The sequence below is a fragment of the Echiichthys vipera genome, assembly GCF_963691815.1.
Source record: "Echiichthys vipera genome assembly, chromosome: 12".
In the NCBI taxonomy this organism is placed as follows: Eukaryota; Metazoa; Chordata; class Actinopteri; order Perciformes; family Trachinidae; genus Echiichthys; species Echiichthys vipera.
In genome coordinates this window covers 1,005,309-1,023,696 of record NC_139837.1, presented here as the reverse complement: position 1 = coordinate 1,023,696, position 18,388 = coordinate 1,005,309, and the positions used below count along the sequence as shown (strand labels likewise).

General features: G+C 48.1%; 2 protein-coding genes across 2 annotated transcripts in view; both read left to right on the top strand.

Moving 5' to 3' along the window:
- Positions 1-9,659, top strand: part of clmna (calmin a) — a 42,230-nt gene extending 32,571 nt beyond the window's left edge. Inside the window, exons 6-14 of the mRNA XM_083924800.1 lie at positions 430-626; positions 755-948; positions 1,190-1,272; positions 1,800-3,872; positions 5,305-5,480; positions 6,744-6,816; positions 6,912-6,961; positions 7,723-9,482; positions 9,604-9,659. Coding sequence (XP_083780926.1) covers positions 430-626; positions 755-948; positions 1,190-1,272; positions 1,800-3,872; positions 5,305-5,480; positions 6,744-6,816; positions 6,912-6,961; positions 7,723-7,846 — 2,970 coding nt within the window. The 3' untranslated portion in view covers positions 7,847-9,482; positions 9,604-9,659. The remainder of the gene's footprint in view (positions 1-429; positions 627-754; positions 949-1,189; positions 1,273-1,799; positions 3,873-5,304; positions 5,481-6,743; positions 6,817-6,911; positions 6,962-7,722; positions 9,483-9,603) is intronic.
- A 3,567-nt stretch (positions 9,660-13,226) lies between these two features.
- Positions 13,227-18,388, top strand: part of dicer1 (dicer 1, ribonuclease type III) — a 36,806-nt gene continuing 31,644 nt past the window's right edge. The window contains exons 1-6 of the mRNA XM_083924057.1: positions 13,227-13,339; positions 15,196-15,307; positions 15,444-15,644; positions 15,741-15,903; positions 16,542-16,672; positions 17,533-17,667. Of these exons, the coding sequence (XP_083780183.1) occupies positions 15,531-15,644; positions 15,741-15,903; positions 16,542-16,672; positions 17,533-17,667 (543 nt within the window). The 5' untranslated portion in view covers positions 13,227-13,339; positions 15,196-15,307; positions 15,444-15,530. The remainder of the gene's footprint in view (positions 13,340-15,195; positions 15,308-15,443; positions 15,645-15,740; positions 15,904-16,541; positions 16,673-17,532; positions 17,668-18,388) is intronic.

Genomic DNA, 18,388 nt, shown 5'->3' with positions numbered 1-18,388 from the left:
TCCTGGTCCTGGATCCTAAATGTGTGCGTCCACAGGAGACCAGGTGCAGCGACTCCAAACGCTGTAGTATCCATGCCAGGCCTGGAGGTGGCGCTGTAACTGCCACAGAAATACACCAACAACAGAGAAGAAGAGACGGGGAGACGCTGTGGAGAATCCAAACACCGCAGATCAGAACAGAAAGAGTCCAAACGTCATAAAACCACCGTTTTTTTCCACACAGCAACAGAAACAGCGTAGAAAACGTTTAAACAATGAACTGTTTTATATGGTTTTGAAGATTTATATCTGGGAAATACGACGGTTTTGTATAGTTGCGTATCACGATATTTGGATGTATGATGACGTCACGATACGGCTCCATTGAAAGAGGATAAACTATAATTGTGCCCCGGTCTGAATCCACCTCTGTGTCTCTGAACCTTGCAGATTAAGGAGCTCACAGGGAACATCAGGAGCCAGTTCCCCTCCTCCTCCAGCCTGTCGTCCATCCCCACCAGCTCGGACTCCGACAACTCCTACTGCAGCACGCCATCGGACGAGAGACGGTCGGCGTCCGCTGCCATGCGAGAACACAGCAAGGCCATCAAGAAGCTGCTGCAGTGGGTACAGAAGCGAACACGCAAGTGAGTCTGTTGTTTCTGACGGATACGCGGTAAAAGTTCTGCCTCCTTTGATGCGTCTGTGTCCGACGGCCTCGTAAAGTTTGTTTCCTGGACTGATCCTGATCCTGATCCTGATCCTGATGTCTTAGGTACAGTGTGGCAGTGCAGGACTTTGGGAAGAGCTGGACGAGTGGTCTGGCCTTCCTGGCTGTCATTAAGTCGATCGACCCCAGCCTGGTGGACATGAGGAAGGCCCTGCTGAGGACGGCCAAGGAGAATCTGGAGGATGGCTTCAGGATAGCTCATTACAGCCTGGGTATCCCACGCCTGCTGGAGCCCGAAGGTAACAAGAGAAGCTGCTTAACACCATATTTAAATATAATTATATATAATAAACGACTGACATTCTGATGAAAGGGAAACCTGCAGTCAGGGTAGTTGATCATCAAAGTTACTGTGCATGTTATCGGAAATCTAGGTCATCGCTCCAAGAGGCTTATTTTGCACCAGACTGGGTTCTGAGTTTGGAAGGAGGTTCATTAAAAAGCCTCTGGGATGATTGTTCTTTATCTGCCTGTTCCCAGATTTGACCATCAATGCACCGGATGAGCAGTCCATCATGACGTACGTGGCTCAGTTCCTGGAGCACTTCCCCGGCATCGAGGAGGTAAGAACCCCTTCATGTGTCCGGGGCTCCAGACGGCAAAAAAACCTCCACCAAAAGAGTGTGCGACTGAGTTTTATGTCTCACCGTGTTAATCTGTAAGAGGCTGAACGGCAACAGAGTGACGGGTTAGACAGGGACAATGTGTAAGTACTGTAAGAAGATGGTGTCGTCAGCACCGCAACACCGCATACTTTACCGCGGTGAGGACCGTAGGCTACCCCGCGGCTAACACAAGTACCAGCACAGCTCTCTGCTAACATCAACCCCCCGGGGGCGGCCGGTGGAATAGCGGTTAGAGCGGTCGCCGCATGTAAAGAGGCTGAAGGTCCTCGAAGCAGCGGCCGTGGGTTTGACTCCGACCCGCGGCCCTTTGCTGCATGAAAGTTTGTAGAAATGTGAATATTTGGTTAGCATGTTGATGTGCCCCTAAAATTTCTGGTTGAGTCTGGAGCCCTGGTGTGCGATGTCAGATTTGATCTCTGAATGGGAGCAGAAAGATATCTTTGTCTTCTTTGTTCCTCTCTAAGCCGGAGGACTCCTGCCGGCCGATCGAGCGCAGCATCTCTATGGGCCGACTCAACTTCCGCGACAGTGACTCCAACCACATGAGGAACAGCGCTCACCGAAGCCGAGTCAAGGAGAGGTCCTACATGTTCCAGAGGGCCTGTACCCAACCTCCCCCCAAAATCTTCATTTCCTCTGTGTCAGAGGACAGGAGTGCCGTGTCGCCGCCCTTCAGGCCGGCCGCAGCTCGCTCGTGGTCCACTGAGGACTTCTTGGCAGATTCCACCGACGTGGAAGACGTCTCCAGCAGCGTGGTTGAAGTGTCCACAGAATCTGCCAGTGAGGTCTCAACTAACTCCCCACAACTGTCTGACATCCACTCGCCCACAGGCTCATCGGCGACTGTGGAGTCAGCGATCGGTGACTCGGCGATCCACTCTCCAGACTCCTGGGTGGAGAGTGAGTTCGGGGTGATGCCAGAGAAGTTTTGTGAAAGCCCGAGTGACGGTTCTTTGTGTGACAGTGGGACAGCCTGGGACGTGTACCGGGCCACTCCTATCGAGGTCACCGCTATCGATGAGGGGTTCGTCCCGTCCGCAGAGGACAGAGCCCCCGATGAGTCGTCGATTAATGAGGCGTACGTTGATGAAGGGATTTATTCGCTGAGCTCGTTGGAGAGCACCCAGGAGAGAGTTCAAGAGGAAAAGCAAGTGGAAGAAGGGAAAGAGAAAGAGGCAAACCTTGAGAAGATCAACCGGGACGTGGCACCTGATCATAGCAAAAGTGAGATCACAAGAGAAGACGCACGTCAGAGCCCAGAGCAAGAACCGTCTTTTGGACTGTGTGATGCTGAAGAACTGGCCGACGCTGATAAATCCAACCAGTCCCAACTCAAGCAGACCAGTTTTGAAGAGAGCACTCACAGAGAACGGGAATGTCTTAAGAAAGCTGGGGCCTTGGTTTGGGAAGTCCGAGACTACGAAAGACGAACCGAAGGTCAGAACGAGGGAAATAACGCAAAGGAGTCTGAAGGGGAAACTGAATGTCAGGAAAACGATTCTCTGTCAGAGGAGACGAGAGAGGAATCAAGAGATGGGTCCGGGTCTCTGAAGGGAAGGGGTGAAGGGGTTGGAGAAACACCAGATGAAGTGAGTGAAGGACTTCTCAGAGATCACGCAGACGCTCGAGAACGCTTCAGCTCAGAGACTTTAGTAAACGCACGTCCGACCAACCAAGACAGAGCTTCAGAAGCAGGTCTAGACCCGAGCACAGGCATCAATATTCCTCTGATCTCGATTTCCAGTGAGCCAGGAGAGCAGGAAGAGGAGCCGGGGAGACTTTATGGTGCTGGGGATGATGAGGTACGTCAGGCAGAGGGAACTGACGCTGACGTACCTCAAAACCTACAGGATTTAAGCTGTGACCACGATGACAATGTTGCCCGCAAGTCCACTGAGACTCCTTCTGACCTGGGATCAGAAAACGTCAAACCAACAGCTTCAGAACAAATAAGGGACACAGAAAGTGGGCGTGCGGAAGAACGCGACATGAGCAGATCATCCAACGCAGACGCAAGTGAATCCAAACAGGAACGTGAGTCTCCGATCTCTGAGAAGGACTCGAGTTCTCAGACTTCCTCTTCAGATGCTAAATCTCACCGTGAGATCTCGGAGCAGGAAGTGGATTTACACCAGGACCAACTGGTCCACGCCGGTTCTGATGATGAAACAGCGACCGCACAGCAGAACGCGCTGGAATCAGTCAACTCGAAACCCAACGGTACCGCAGGGATCGCGTTTTATGAACCCGGTGGCGTGTCCAGAGACAGGGACTTGTTTTATGCAGACTTTGATCAAAGTTGCCCCACAGTGGATGTGGTCGGGGACCCCATCGAACCCATGGATCTGTTCTACCCTGACAAAGAGGAGCACATGTTCACGGAGCCGCCTGATACTGAGATGCAGAGTTGGCCGTCAGTTCTGAGCGTGTCTGCTCTCCAGCCGGCGCCGGCTTCAGAGAATCCGCCTGAGCCGCCCCTCGACCCGCCGGGGGAAGACTTCAGGAACACAGTGGATCCAACACAAGACAAGGAAAAGGTAAGTGTGAGTTTATTCAGCAGTGCTGGCTGCAGTAGGATCATTAGTTCAGGTTCAGTGAGCTTTTTGAACAGTTCAGTGTTTTAGTTATTGGTCACGCTGGGACGGCAGTGATGGCTGGGACGGCAGTGATGGCTGGTCAGTCACCCTTTCCTGGTCCTCAGACGTCGACTGTTTCCTATAAACGACAGATTTTGGGCTGTTTATCTTCCTTGACACGTCTTCTTTGAGACTGGTGGAAAGAACACTTTGATTTGACTTCACTTTGTCTGTAGATTTCGCTTAAATTCACCTGTAGTTAGCATGAGATGATGCCTCATTAGCATATTTAGACTTGACACAGAAAACATTTGCCAATGAAGAGGGCACTTTAGCACATGTTTATGTTTCTAGAGGACACTTTAGCACATGTTTATGCTCCTAGAGGACACTTTAGCTCACGTTTAGACTCCTAGAGGGCACTTTAACACATGTTTTGGCTCCTAGGGGGCACTTTAGCACATGTTTTGGCTCCTAGAGGGCACTTTAGCACACGTTTTGGCTCCTAAAGGACACTTTAGCACACGTTTTGGCTCCTAGAGGACACTTTAGCACATGTTTTGGCTCCTAGAGGACACTTTAGCACATGCTTATGCTCCTAGAGGACACTTTAGCACACATTTTGGCTCCTAGAGGACACTTTTGCACACGTTTAGGCTCCTAGAGGACACTTTAGTACATGTTTTGGCTCCTAGAGGACACTTTAGCACACGTTTAGACTCCTAGAGGACACTTTAGTACATGTTTTGGCTCCTAGAGGACACTTTAGCACACGTTTAGACTCCTAGAGGACACTTTAACACACGTTTAGGCTCCTAGAGGACACTTTAGCACATGTTTTGGCTCCTAGAGGGAACTGTAGCACACGTTTTGGCTCCTTGAGGGCACTTTAGCACACTTTTTGGCTTCTAGAGGGCACTTTAGCACATGGTTTGGCTCCTAGAGGACACTTTAGCACATGTTTTGGCTCCTAGAGGACACTTTAGCACATGTTATGACTCCTAGAGGACACTTTAACACACGTTTTGGCTCCTAGAGGACACTTTAACACATGTTTTGGCTCCTAGAGGACACTTTAGCACACATTGAATGATGAACACAGACTACTGCCACCTGCTGGTATGGAGAGTCGCTTCCTCTCACACAGGTGTAGAACATATGTGCTGGTCGGTCTTCGGCTGAAGTCTTTGCGATGTGTTCAAGTGCAACTTGTTGGGTCAGACAGATGCGACGTGCCTTCGTAAATAAGAGGACTCATCCTCCGGGGACCATGAATATCCCCGTCAAACGTCATCAACACTCTGATTTGGGTTGTAGAGAGAGGTTTTTATGGACCAGACCCTCCCGTACAGTGTCACTGAGCAGCTGTCTCTCTTTGCGTCTCGCTCTTTAGATGATCATGAAGACCAGCCAGGAGACCGACCAAGCATCTGAGACCCAGGAAGACCGTCTGTTACCCGGGGAGACGACAGGAGGACTGTGGGGGGATGCTCCCGCAGACGGCAGTGATCTCAGTGAGGCTGAGCAGCGGCGCTCAGGCTCTGCCAGGGAAAACACAGCGTCTGTGAGGTAGGCTTTCTATTCTTAGTCAGACCCCTGGTACACTGGGAAACACAGTGGACCCTGGGGGGGGGTGGTCTGACCTGGTGTCCCACTTTGCTCAAATATGTCCATAAATGTACTGAACACAGTTCTCTGTGTAGGCTGGTGATGGGAGCGGAGCCGGGCCTTATGAGGGTTTAGAGAGGGGGACGAGGTTTACAGTCATTACTGTGCTCCAAGGATTTAAAACATGAGAGTTTCAATGTGATCATAGAATTAAACGTCTGATCCTTTAGACTTTTCTATATCAAACCACAATTTAGATGATGTTTAACGTCAGAATTCCAGTCATCAGGCTGATTTAGCGCCTTTCAAAATATGATTTCTGGGTCCAAGCCTATTATTTCTGCACCCTCGTTGTTTTAAAAACATCATAATTGACCTTTGACCTCTTTGTTCTGGATGTTAAAGAGTCAAACTGATCAAAGAGCTGATCCTGATCGTTCACATGTTCGGACGTTGTTTCTTTTGTTTCAATGGAGCATTTGGACCTGGAACTCTTATTTTGAAAGGGTGTCAGGTCACTGAACAGACACACAAGACTTCAAAAGGGATGCAAAATGATTAAAAATGATAGAAAATGAATAATAAAAGTTGCAAAATGATTAAAAAAAGAGTCAAACTGATCAAAGAGCTGACCCTGATCGTTCACATGTTCGGAACTCTTATTTTGAAAGGGTGTTACTTCACACTTTTAAATGTCCTCTGTAAACAGAAGTTTAGTGTCAGAACGACCGTTAAATTAGCTAAATAAATTAGAACAAGGGTCCAAATAATCCACTAAAGTTTCTACCATTAACCTCAGCTACCACCGAGTCATTCGTCGAGTCAACGTCGTGGAGCTTTATTTACGTTACGGTCACACACATATCAGTAACACACATATCAGTCACACACATACACATATCTGTAACACACATATATTTCAGTCACACACACATATTTCAGTCACACACACATATTTCAGTCACACACACATATATCAGTCACACACATATCTGTCACACACATATATCAGTCACACACACACACACACATATATCAGTCACACTGTTGAATAAACACTATATAGAGAACAGTGAGTGATTGAATGAGGGAATGGTTTCGAACACAGCTCCTGTGTCCGACACGTGTGAGTTTCCGCTCGCTGTGGCGTTCTCAGAGCTTCTTCACCGCTGCGTTTCCTGGATCTTCTTGTTGAAACCTAAACTGACGGATGTGTCTTTTCAGGAGCGACAGTAACGAACGCCAGATTCCTCCAGTGCTTCGCCACAGGAAGGGGGCTCGCTTCACCGCGCCCACGGTGGGTGTGACGCTCCTTTTCCTCCTCTACAGATTCACTTTATTCTTGTGTAAATGTTCTTTATGACACCGTACACTTGTATCTTTACCACACAGGACAATCAGACAGCAGCGCCCAGAGAAGCTAACGGGGACTCCGACCTCTGGTAAGAACCTCGCCCTCCTGTCAATTACATCAGCTTCTGATTTTGCAAACTAGTGGTCGATTAGTGGTCATCTGCTACCGTACAGATCGTCCCGTGCCCCGTGCTTTAGGGTCCTTGTCCCCCCCTCCAGGCCCGTTTGTACTCACACTACCTGGGCCTCGGAGAATGCTTCTTGCTGCCTATACGTCATCACGCCGTAACACGTCACACGCATTGATGACGTCATGGCGATGCGTGGCTTTGTTTCCAGATCTTTCCGTAGACCTCGGAGTTTTTGTGCGTCTTGTCGACTGTTTTTGAATCTTTTCATCGACCAAATCTGCAGTAAACACTCCACCTCCGCATCACACCAACGTGAACCTTTCACCGCCATTGTTTGAAATGTCCGCGCATGGTCCCTCCTTCTTTTTTCTACGTCCCAACAGGCGCACAGGAAATGACCTCAGAACCGCCGTAGGCCTCGTGCTCGTACACGTGCACACGCTCGTGCTCGTACATGTGCAAACGTGCTTTACTAAAGCCCACCTCTCCCAAACGGGCCGTGGACGGCAAGCGTGCCGCTCCTAGACGCGGTACGGTTGCACTCACACTGGTCAAAGGAACCAGACTTTAGCCGTGAAACGTGCTGGGGCACGGTACGGAGGAACAGTGGGAGTGCGCCCTTAAAAGACAGTTAACTAGATGAATATCTTACGCATTATAATTATGTGTGTGTGTGTGTGTGTGTGTGTGTGTGTGTGTGTGTGTGTGTGTGTGTGTAGGTGCGGTGAGAGCACGGAGCTCTATCTGCTGCTGCTGTTGTGGCTGCTGCTCTACTGCTTCTGGCTGCTTCCACAGATGGACCTGAAGACGCTGCCCAGCCTGCTGCTGAACCTCCATCACTGAACACACACACACACACACACGCGCACACACACACACACACACACACACACACACACACACACACACACACACACAGCTCCACTGCCACTCCTCTGTGTCTCAAACTACTCGAGCTTTTGTAGCTTTTTGCTTCGTAGCGTTTCGTGTGTGAAGTGATTCTGTAGACGACGCATCAGGGTCAGGAACAAATGAGGTGTGAGACGGTTTAAGACATTAAAAATTATAATTTTACAACATAAAAAAGTCAGAATGTGCCACGAATGAAGTCTGAAACACACAATAACAGCGTTATGAGAGTAAACGTTATGTAAATGAGGTTGTGATTGTATGAGAATCATGAGGAAATGTCATAATTGTAAAGTTGACTTGTGTAAAATATTTGCTTCCTTCTCAGAACGTTGCCATGTTTCTCTAACTGTAACTTTTATTGTGAAAATCTCCTCACATCCTGTTTGAACGACCCTGCAGACGTGAGTGTTTTAACCCCGTGCAGAGCCGACAGAGTGAGACGTTATGACCGTACACACACACTGATGTGCAGGAAATGATATTTAACATGGATTCATGGATGCACTGCAGCGTTAAAGGAGCCAGTTGAGGTGGTTCAGGATCATCTGGTCTGGATGAACCCTGGGCGCCTCCCTAGGGAGGTGTTCCAGGCACGTCCAGCTGGGAGGAGGCCTCGGGGAAGACCCAGGACCAGGTGGAGAGATTAGATCTCCACACTGGTCTGGGAACGCCTCAGGATCCCCCAGTTAGAGCTGGTTAATGTGGCCCGGGAAAGGGAAGTTTGGGGTCCCCTGCTGGAGCTGCTGCCCCCGAGACCTGATCCAGGATCAGAGGCTGAAGATGAGAGGAGAAACAAACAAAAACCAGGGAACGGGAGAACAGGAACAGGGTCCGGGTGGAGACGAGGGGAAAACCAAACGCGGGGATCAGGAGACGAAACGCGGACGGACGGTTGAAAGCAGGAACTCTGGAAACTATAACGAAAGAAACAAAGAAACGATGAACACAAGACAAAGCAACACAGACACAGAGAGCAGGGAACACGATCATGAAGTAGGAAGCCAACCAAACGAGAGACACGAACCACGAGATAGCAACAACGGTCTGGCACCGGACGTGGGTCACATCCGCCTCTTCATCCCTCTGTTAACGAGGAGACGAGGCACAGATGGAGGAACCACGCCGACCAGCTCCAGCAGACAAACACACACAGGGAACGCCTCAGGATCCCCCAGTTAGAGCTGGTTAATGTGGCCCGGGAAAGGGAAGTTTGGGGTCCCCTGCTGGAGCTGCTGCCCCCGAGACCTGATCCAGGATAAGAGGCTGAAGATGAGATGAGATGGATGCACAGTGCAGCTCTGAGTCGATGCTAACGACTTTAATGTGATGAAACAAACGTCAGAGAGCGAGAACAGTGTCCGTGACGCAGCCGGGCCTGAGAGTGGAAGCACCCGTGCTGCTGTAACCATGAACAATGAAGGGGAGTTTCACCTGCTGCACTTTTAAAAGACGATAAACTGCCAAAGAAAGCGTTTCCGAGTGCTAACGCAGGAACAACACGACTCACAGGTGTAGTTTTTAACAGCCGCTCTGGTACTAAAGCCCCCCCCCCCCCCCACGGCTCTGTGTTGTATCATAGTTGTAATATTTTACGGCTCATGATGGATTTTTAAAACGTTTTATGACCAGGAAATGTTTCGTGTGACGGAGGTCGTCCACGCCCACGATGGAAAGAGAACGCTTTACAGTGAAATATGTTTCTATGTTATTTTTGAATTTTGTCTGAAATGAAGAACTACGATAACAAGAACATCCTCGTCCGATCTTTCTTCCACAGTCTGTGTCAGTGTGTGTGTGTGTGTGTGTGTGTGTGTGTGTGTGTGTGTGTGTGTGTGTGTGTGTGTGTGTGTGTGTGTGTGTGTGTGTGTGTGTGTGTGTGTGTGTGTGTGTGTGTATGTGTACTTACCCAGCGTAAAATCATCCCAGGACCTTTTCAAATAATCCATGAGACAGTTTTTATTAAGGTAGAAATCCAGGAGAGATGCTAACAGCCGGACGTGGCTAACAGTGGTTAGCTCGGGGCAGCACGGTGAAGGCATTCAAAGGTCTTTTTTTAACCACTAATGCTGCTGAAAATAACAGCAAACCTCTGCAGCAGCATTATTTATGTCAAACATTTTGAGAGAAAAAGTCAGAAGATTGTGTTAAAAAGTCGTATTTTAAGAAAATAATCGTAATATTTTGAGAGAAAAAGTCAGAAGAATGTGACAAAACAGGAAAAATACTTTGAAAAATATTATTTATGTAATAATTTGACAAAAAGTTGTAAAACTTTGAGAAATAAAGATTTTAACAAAAAGGTACGAATTCCTCAGTAAATAGGCTTCTGTAGACCCCTACCCTGACCCTGACCCTAACACTACCCCCTAACCCTAACCCCTACACTACCCCCTGACCCTGACCCTAACTCTACCCCCTGACCCCAACACTACCCACTGACCCTGACCCTGACCCTAACTCTACCCCCTGACCCTAACACTACCCCCTGACCCCTGACCCTAACTCTACCCCCTGACCCTAACACTACCCACTGACCCTGACCCTGACCCTAACACTACCCCCTGACCCTGACCCTAACACTACCCCCTGACCCTGACCCCTGACCCTAACACTACCCCCTGACCCTGACCCTAACTCTACCCCCTGACCCCAACACTACCCACTGACCCTGACCCTAACACTACACCCTGACCCTAACACTACCCCCTGACCCTGACCCCTGACCCTAACTCTACCCCCTGACCCTAACACTACCCCCTGACCCTGACACTACCCCCTGACACTAACACTACCCCCTGACCCCAACACTACCCCCTGACCCTGACTCTAACACTACCCCCTGACCCTGACTCTAACACTAGCCCCTAAAAAGCTGCAGGATTGGCAAACTCCATTTCACCCAGTGCCAGCCTACAGTAGCTGCACCTGACAACAGACAACCCTGGCAACCAGCAACGCCCAACGCTATCGGCTGCTACCATGGAAACAGAACCCGTTGTCAAACCAAAAATATGAATTCAGACTAAATATATTTTTCATAAACGCCCCGTGGGTGGATTTTAATAACGATTCTACATATTCGACCTTTAAGTGGATTAAATATGTTAAATTGGGCTGAAGTCCGGTTCCCTGTGGTTCTGAATGGTTCTGAATGTGCTGCGTCTGCCTCTGATAGTTCTTTCCTCTCTGCAGATGTAAGGAAACAGGCGTTTGCTCGGCCTTCTGCCTGAACAACAATGTAAATGTGTGGTAATGCTGCCACCCAGAGGACGTCCTGTACCACAGTCACAACTTCTGCATAGAACACGTGAGAGCACCAGTCACGTGTTGCTCCCACTGCACTTTGGAAAATGTAGTTTTCATCTGCCAATGTAAAACATGTTTTGGGGTTTTTATTAAATAATATGTTGATAATTACAAAAGCTTTTATTCAAAATTGGATTCAGTTAAACTTTGATATCATGTAAGTCATGGGGGTGTGATATTTTGATAAAAAGTCGCAGATTTATAAGATTAAAAAGTAGCAAATCAGGAGAAACAGGTAAGACGCATTACAGTACAGAGAAACCCCAACATGAATCCTGCTGTCCCTAGAGGACACTTTAGCACATGTTTATGCTCCTAGAGGACACTTTAGCACATGTTTATGCTCCTAGAGGACACTTTAGCACATGTTTATGCTCCTAGAGGACACTTTAGCACATGTTTATGCTCCTAGAGGACACTTTAGCGCATGTTTATGCTCCTAGAGGACACTTTAACACACGTTTATGCTCCTAGAGGACACTTTAGCACACGTTTATGCTCCTAGAGGACACTTTAACACACGTTTATGCTCCTAGAGGACACTTTAGCACACGTTTATGCTCCTAGAGGACACTTTAGCACACGTTTATGCTCCTAGAGGACACTTTAGCACACGTTTAGGCTCCTAGAGGACACTTTAACACACGTTTATGCTCCTAGAGGACACTTTAACACACGTTTATGCTCCTACACTTTAGCACATGTTTATGCTCCTAGAGGACACTTTAACACACGTTTATGCTCCTAGAGGACACTTTAGCAAACGTTTAAGCTCCTAGAGGACACTCTAACACACGTTTATGCTCCTAGAGGACACTTTAACACACGTTTATGCTCCTAGAGGATACTTTAACACACGTTTATGCTCCTAGAGGACACTTTAGCACACGTTTATGCTCCTAGAGGACACTTTAACACACGTTTATGCTCCTAGAGGACACTTTAACACATTTCGGCTCCTAGAGGACACTTTAGCAAACGTTTAAGCTCCTAGAGGACACTCTAACACACGTTGATGCTCCTAGAGGACACTTTAACACACGTTTATGCTCCTAGAGGACACTTAAGCACACGTTTATGCTCCTAGAGGACACTGTAGCACACGTTTAGGCTCCTAGAGAGCACTTTAACACACATTTGTGCTCCTAGAGGACACTTTAACACACGTTTAGGCTCCTAGAGGACACTTTAACACACGTTTATGCTCCTAGAGGACACTCTAACACACGTTTATGCTCCTAGAGGACACTTTAGCACACTTTTGCCCCCTAGAGGACACTTTAGCACACCTTTGCCTCCTAGAGGACACTTTAGCACACTTTTGCCCCCTAGAGGACACTTTAACACACGTTTATGCTCCTAGAGGACACTTTAACACACGTTTATGCTCCTAGAGGACACTTTAGCACACTTTTGCCCCCTAGAGGACACTTTAGCACACCTTTGCCTCTTGGAGGACACTTTAGCACACTTTTGCCCCCTAGAGGACACTTTAACACACGTTTATGCTCCTAGAGGACACTCTAACACACGTTTATGCTCCTAGAGGACACTTTAGCACATGTTTAGGCTCCTAGAGGACACTTTAACACACGTTTATGCTCCTAGAGGACACTTTAGCACACTTTTGCCCCCTAGAGAACACTTTAGCACACCTTTGCCCCCTAGAGGACACTTTAGCACACTTTTGCCCCCTAGAGCACACTTTAGCACATGTTTATGCCCCCTAGAGGACACTTTAGCACATGTTTAGACCCCTAGAGGACACTTTATCACACTTTTGCCCCCTAGAGGACACTCTAACACGCCCCCCGGTGGTGTCGTTACCCCTGAAACGGGACCTGTGACAGGGGAAGTGTGGTGGAGAGACACCTCCAGACTTTTGGCGCAGACGGAGAACAGGGATTCTCCATCACGTTAGTACGGTGGCCCGCGAGGTCCGCGAGCGGCGGTTACGGAGTTTCCGTCGGTGCTTCGGCGCAGCAGCAGCAGAGGCCCGGGTGAAAGGAAGTGGTCCCACCGTGAACGAGTAGCATCGAACCGGGACAGCGAGGACATCAACGGACGATTTACACCATTTTAGCCGAGACTATCAATTGAAAGCACAGCACACATCAGGTGAGAGTGTGTACCGATGTGTGTGAGTCACCTCTCCGGGGTAATGTCACTCTGTTTGCATGTGTGAGCCCTGCTAGCTGCTAGCTGTTAGCTGCTAGCTAGCTAGCTGTCTGGCTGACACGGTGATGGTGCGTGGTGTCCACACGGTGCGTTTTTTGGTGAAGCCGTGTTTCAGTTTAGTTAAAGTTTCAGTTTGGGACCAGGCAAACACACTCAAACACACTCAACAGTCAATAAGAGACGATTTAACAGTCGCTAGCATGCTAACATTAGCTTGTGTCACCCAGGGGGGCTCGGTAACGCTATGGCTAACGTGCTAACCTGGTTTAATTACTTCATTTGTAGCAAGTAGTTCTTCGCAACGTGCTATCAGCTAAACAACGTACAGTTTAATGAGCTAATGTGTGCTAATGTGTTGCTAACTGTAACGCTAGCGCCCAGTTGTGTGTCCATGTTAGCTTCATGTGTTAGCTTCATGTAGCAGGACTCTGCACCAGCACTGAGGCCGGGGACCCTCGCTGCTCTTTAAGTTCATGTGCACACACACACACACACACATGTTTAATCACATTTAACCTCGTGGACGTGTGTTTGAACTCTGCTAACGCTGAGTGTTTGGGAGAAACACAGATGCTTCGGTGCTAGCACGTTAGCATGCTAGTGTTGCTTAGCATGGTCTGCAGCTCAGTGTTGGTGTCAGGCTGGAGGTTTGTAATTGACACATTGAGGCAGAAGCAGCTGCACAGAGACCCGGTTTAATGCTGAGTGCATGGGTGAAGGTGTTGACACTGGTTCTGATGCAGGAGACACATCATTTATTATTATTCTGTTCTGCTTTTAGTGTTGTCACAAAACCAGAATTATGCCTCAAAAATCTCTAGAATGAAAAATAAATCATCATTAAAGTGATGGAATCAAATATAAGATGATAGCAGGTGCAGGTTAAAATGATTTATCTGATTTTTATTAATTAAATCCTTAAATAAGTCAAAATAAAAACATAGTGTTGTAAAAGCTGCTGAGCTTTATAGTTTCTTCACACACACATGACCCAGACCTGCTGGAGGTCTCTGTGCTCATGAGGCAAGGCAGCTTTATTAGTGCAGCACTTTTCATACACAAGCAGACTCACAGTGCTTCACAGCAACACGTCATGAATTAAAATGCATTACAGAGACCAAGAATAAACATACACAATAATAAACGCAGTGCAGAGATTGAGCAGAAAGCTGAGGTGAACATAACAGGTTTCAGTCAGAGTGGGTGAAAGAAGTTGATTCCAGCTGTTTGTTGCATAAAGACTGAAAGATGCTTCCCCTTGATTTGAGTTTACTCTGCGGACCACGAACAGATTGGCTTCAGAGGATAGGTTAGCGCTATAGATGTGACGTAGCTGAGAAGTGACTGTTGTGATTCAGCCAACAATGGCGTCTCTCATGGAGGAAGCAGGCGCCAACACGGACGCTGCTGTTTCATCGTGTTTCAGATCCAGAGAATCTTTCTTCTTTAAAGAACCAGAGAACGGCTCTGAAGGCGTTTGGTGGAAACCATGTTTTTTCTCCCGTCTCATCAGCGTCACAGGTCGGTTTCCATGGGAGTGGTTGAAGTAGCACGTCTATAAAGATGACGGACAAGTGGTTCATCCAATCATATATAGAGGCACAGTGGGAGTGCGCCCCAACAGTGCTAGCAGCACATGGGTAACAGAAGCAGTATCTGTAGAGGCCACGCTAACTTGAATGAAGAGAATCTGGTGTAGCTTGTTATTGTCATCGTCATCGTCATCATTACACCGGTGTAACCAGCTCGTATAGACTGTGCCGTCTGATCATGGCGTCCTCTGTTTCTGTTCTCAGGTCTGTTTCCGGGTGAATGTGTCGGAGCATCAGGAGTTGATTCAGAGACGTTTTTATCATGAAGCCCAGATTGAGTTTTGTCTACGTATCTGGAAACTCTCAGTTCTTACCTGTAAGTACATTAAGACGTTATTATTCCAGCATATTCTCCAAGTTCTCTTCCCTTTCAGCACTTTTGGTCTCAAGCTGTAAACCAGCTGTTGTCGTGTCCCAGTACGCTAACGCAGCACCCTCTTCTCCTCTGCCAGTGAACGTTTGAAAAGACGAGGAGGATGAAATGAGATAAAGTGGACGCCCGGAGGAGCCCCGCCCCCTCACCTCCACCTCTCTGAAGCATGGCCGGCCTGCAGCTCGTCACTCCTGCCACCTCACCCATGGGGCCTTTCTTTGGTCTGCCGTGGCAGCAGGAGGCGATCCACGACAACATCTACACACCTCGGAAATATCAGGTAAGGACGCCGCCCTGTGTACGCCGTCATGTTGTCTTTATTGGACGCTGTCCTCCATCAGCTCACTGTCTTTGAACCCCCCCCTCCCCCCTGCAGGTAGAACTTCTTGAAGCAGCTCTTGAACATAATACTATCGTCTGCTTGAATACTGGCTCAGGGAAGACCTTTATCGCAGTACTTCTAACGAAAGAGCTCTCCCACCAAATCCGTGGACTTTACCGAGAGAACGCGAAGAGGACGGTTTTCCTGGTGAACACAGGTACGTGCAGCACACGACGCTTTTCACGTGAATCACGATGTTTGGCTCCGTAGACGACGACTTTAAAGCCCAGTTCAGACCAAAGATTCGCAATGAGAAGAGTTGAAACTTCTTCAAAGTTCTGGATCCTGTCAGTTCACACCAGTGTATCGTCTCCATAGCAACGCCTCTCTGTATTTATGACTTTTCAGGCTTTTTTCCGTAGCTGGATGTAATTTGTAGTGTTATAAAATATAAATGAGACAGAGACAGAGAGGAAATAACGCTTTATTTCCCTGATTCACTGTTTTGTTCTCGAGCCGGCACTCCCTCTCCTTATTCATTGTATTGCTCGCTCGACCCTGTCTGTCTCTGTCTCTCTGTCTCTCTCTCTTTCTGTCTCTCTTTCTCTCTCTCTCTCTCTCTCTCTCTCTCTGTTTCTCTCTCTCTCTCTCTCTCTCTCTCTCCATCCATAACGAACCTTTCACTGCATTTTACCGTCTTCCGGCGTGAACGCACTTCCACCCTCCAAACCGCTGCTTTGAGGGTTGAAGTGCTCGACTTGGGACAAAGCAACTGTTCATTTTAAAATTCAAGTGTGTGATTTAACTGGAACTGAACTTTCCCCAGTGTTTTACTGTTCCTCTGCCTTTCTGCAGCTCTGTCTGTAGTTCAGCAGGCGGCTGCAGTCAGGACTCACTCTGACCTCCAGGTGGGAGAGTACATAGATGCGGGGGAGACCTCAGCATGGACCGAGCAGCAGTGGAGGCAGGAAATCACGGAGAATCAGGTGTGCTGATCCGTCTCATCGCCTTATACAGGATTTGTCTTTATTACTAGTTCCAGTTCTTTCACATTGTGACTGAAACTCAGGGTCTTTTTCTGCAAATACGCTCATCAAATAATCCATGGAGACAGTTTTTTCCTAAATATTAACGCAGAAATCCAGGAGAGATGCTAACAGCCGGACGTGGCTAACAGTGGTTAGCTCGGGGCAGCACAGTGAAGGCATTCAAAGGTCTTTTTTAACCACTAATGCTGCTGAAAATAACAGCAAACCTCTGCAGCAGCATGAGAAGAGTCCCTACACACACAACAAAGCGTCATCAGCGTAGTTAGTGAAGCCAGAGTTTATTAAAGAGTGTTTTAAAGACTTACCTACTGGCCCCTGTACCAGCTCCTCTCATAGTAAAGTCCATTACAGTGGAAGGAGCCCATTGGTGCTTTGTTGTGTGTGTAGGGACTCTTCTCATGCTGCTGCAGAGGTTTGCTGTTATTTTCAGCAGCATTAGTGGTTAAAAAAGACCTTTGAATGCCTTCACCGTGCTCCCCCGAGCTAACCACTGCTAGCCACGTCCGGCTGTTAGCCACTCTCTTAAACGTTGTACTGTCCGTCCGGTAAACCTGGTAGTATGTCCTGATGTGTGTGGTGAGGATGATGAGGTTGTGAAGGTGAAGTGACGCATCATTGTTGACCTTCTCGTGAAGCCTCTGATGGGTCGGAGTGTATTTGCCAAAAAAGACCCAGGGGTAATTTTACCCTGGGATTTGACTTCCTGTTCTTCACCCACTTACAGCACATGTGTACCACGATGAACCCAGTGGAGTGCGCCCTTAATGTTCTCTCCCTCCTGTCGTCCTCTTCCACAGGTGCTGGTCATGACGTGCCACATTTTCCTGCACATTCTGAAGAATAAAATCTTACCGTTGTCTAAAATCAACCTGGTGGTGTTTGATGACTGTCACCTGGCCATCACAGACCACCCCTACTGTGACATAATGAAGGTGAGACTGTGGTTGCAAAGAACTATTTGCAGGACTGTCACACAGCGGTTTGTAGCGGACCCCAGCTGAAGACGATCGAAGCGTGCTGATGTTTTACAAAGCCTTTGATTCACGTTCAGCCGTCGTCCTTTACTCGACACAAAAACATCCATTCTTCTTCATTTACACGACGTGAAAGCAGAAATAAAACAACAGTGAGCACTGAATATAGATCTACTGTTAAAAACACACACAAACATCACTATAGTCAAACATTAACCATACGTAGTTAGGATACCGTATTTTCCGCATTATAAGGTCATAGAACAGACGCTACAGTGGAGGCTGGGGTTACGTTAAGGACCGCCTCTAAACTCATTGATGTTAAGTTTGCGTGCTAGCACGAGTAGCATCCAGCTGCAGACCCGGAGCACGAGCCCCTCACTTGAAAAAAACAACGTTTGCATCACTTCCGTCAAGTGAGGGGCTTGTGTCAAGTGAGGGGCTCGTGCTCCGGGTCTGCAGCTGGACAGTATCGTGCTAGCGCTGTTGCCTTCAGTGGAACAGTGATCGTACGGACTCTTCTACTTGCTGCTCTCTGTTCAACAACCCACTGTTGGAGTTTGTCCTCCAGCTGCAGCCGTCTCGCTCTGTTCCCTCTGAACTCTGTTTAGTCTTCTTTACTTGGCGCAGGTCGTCTTGTTGCTTCCTCCACTTCGGCACCATTGATTGGTTCATGTTC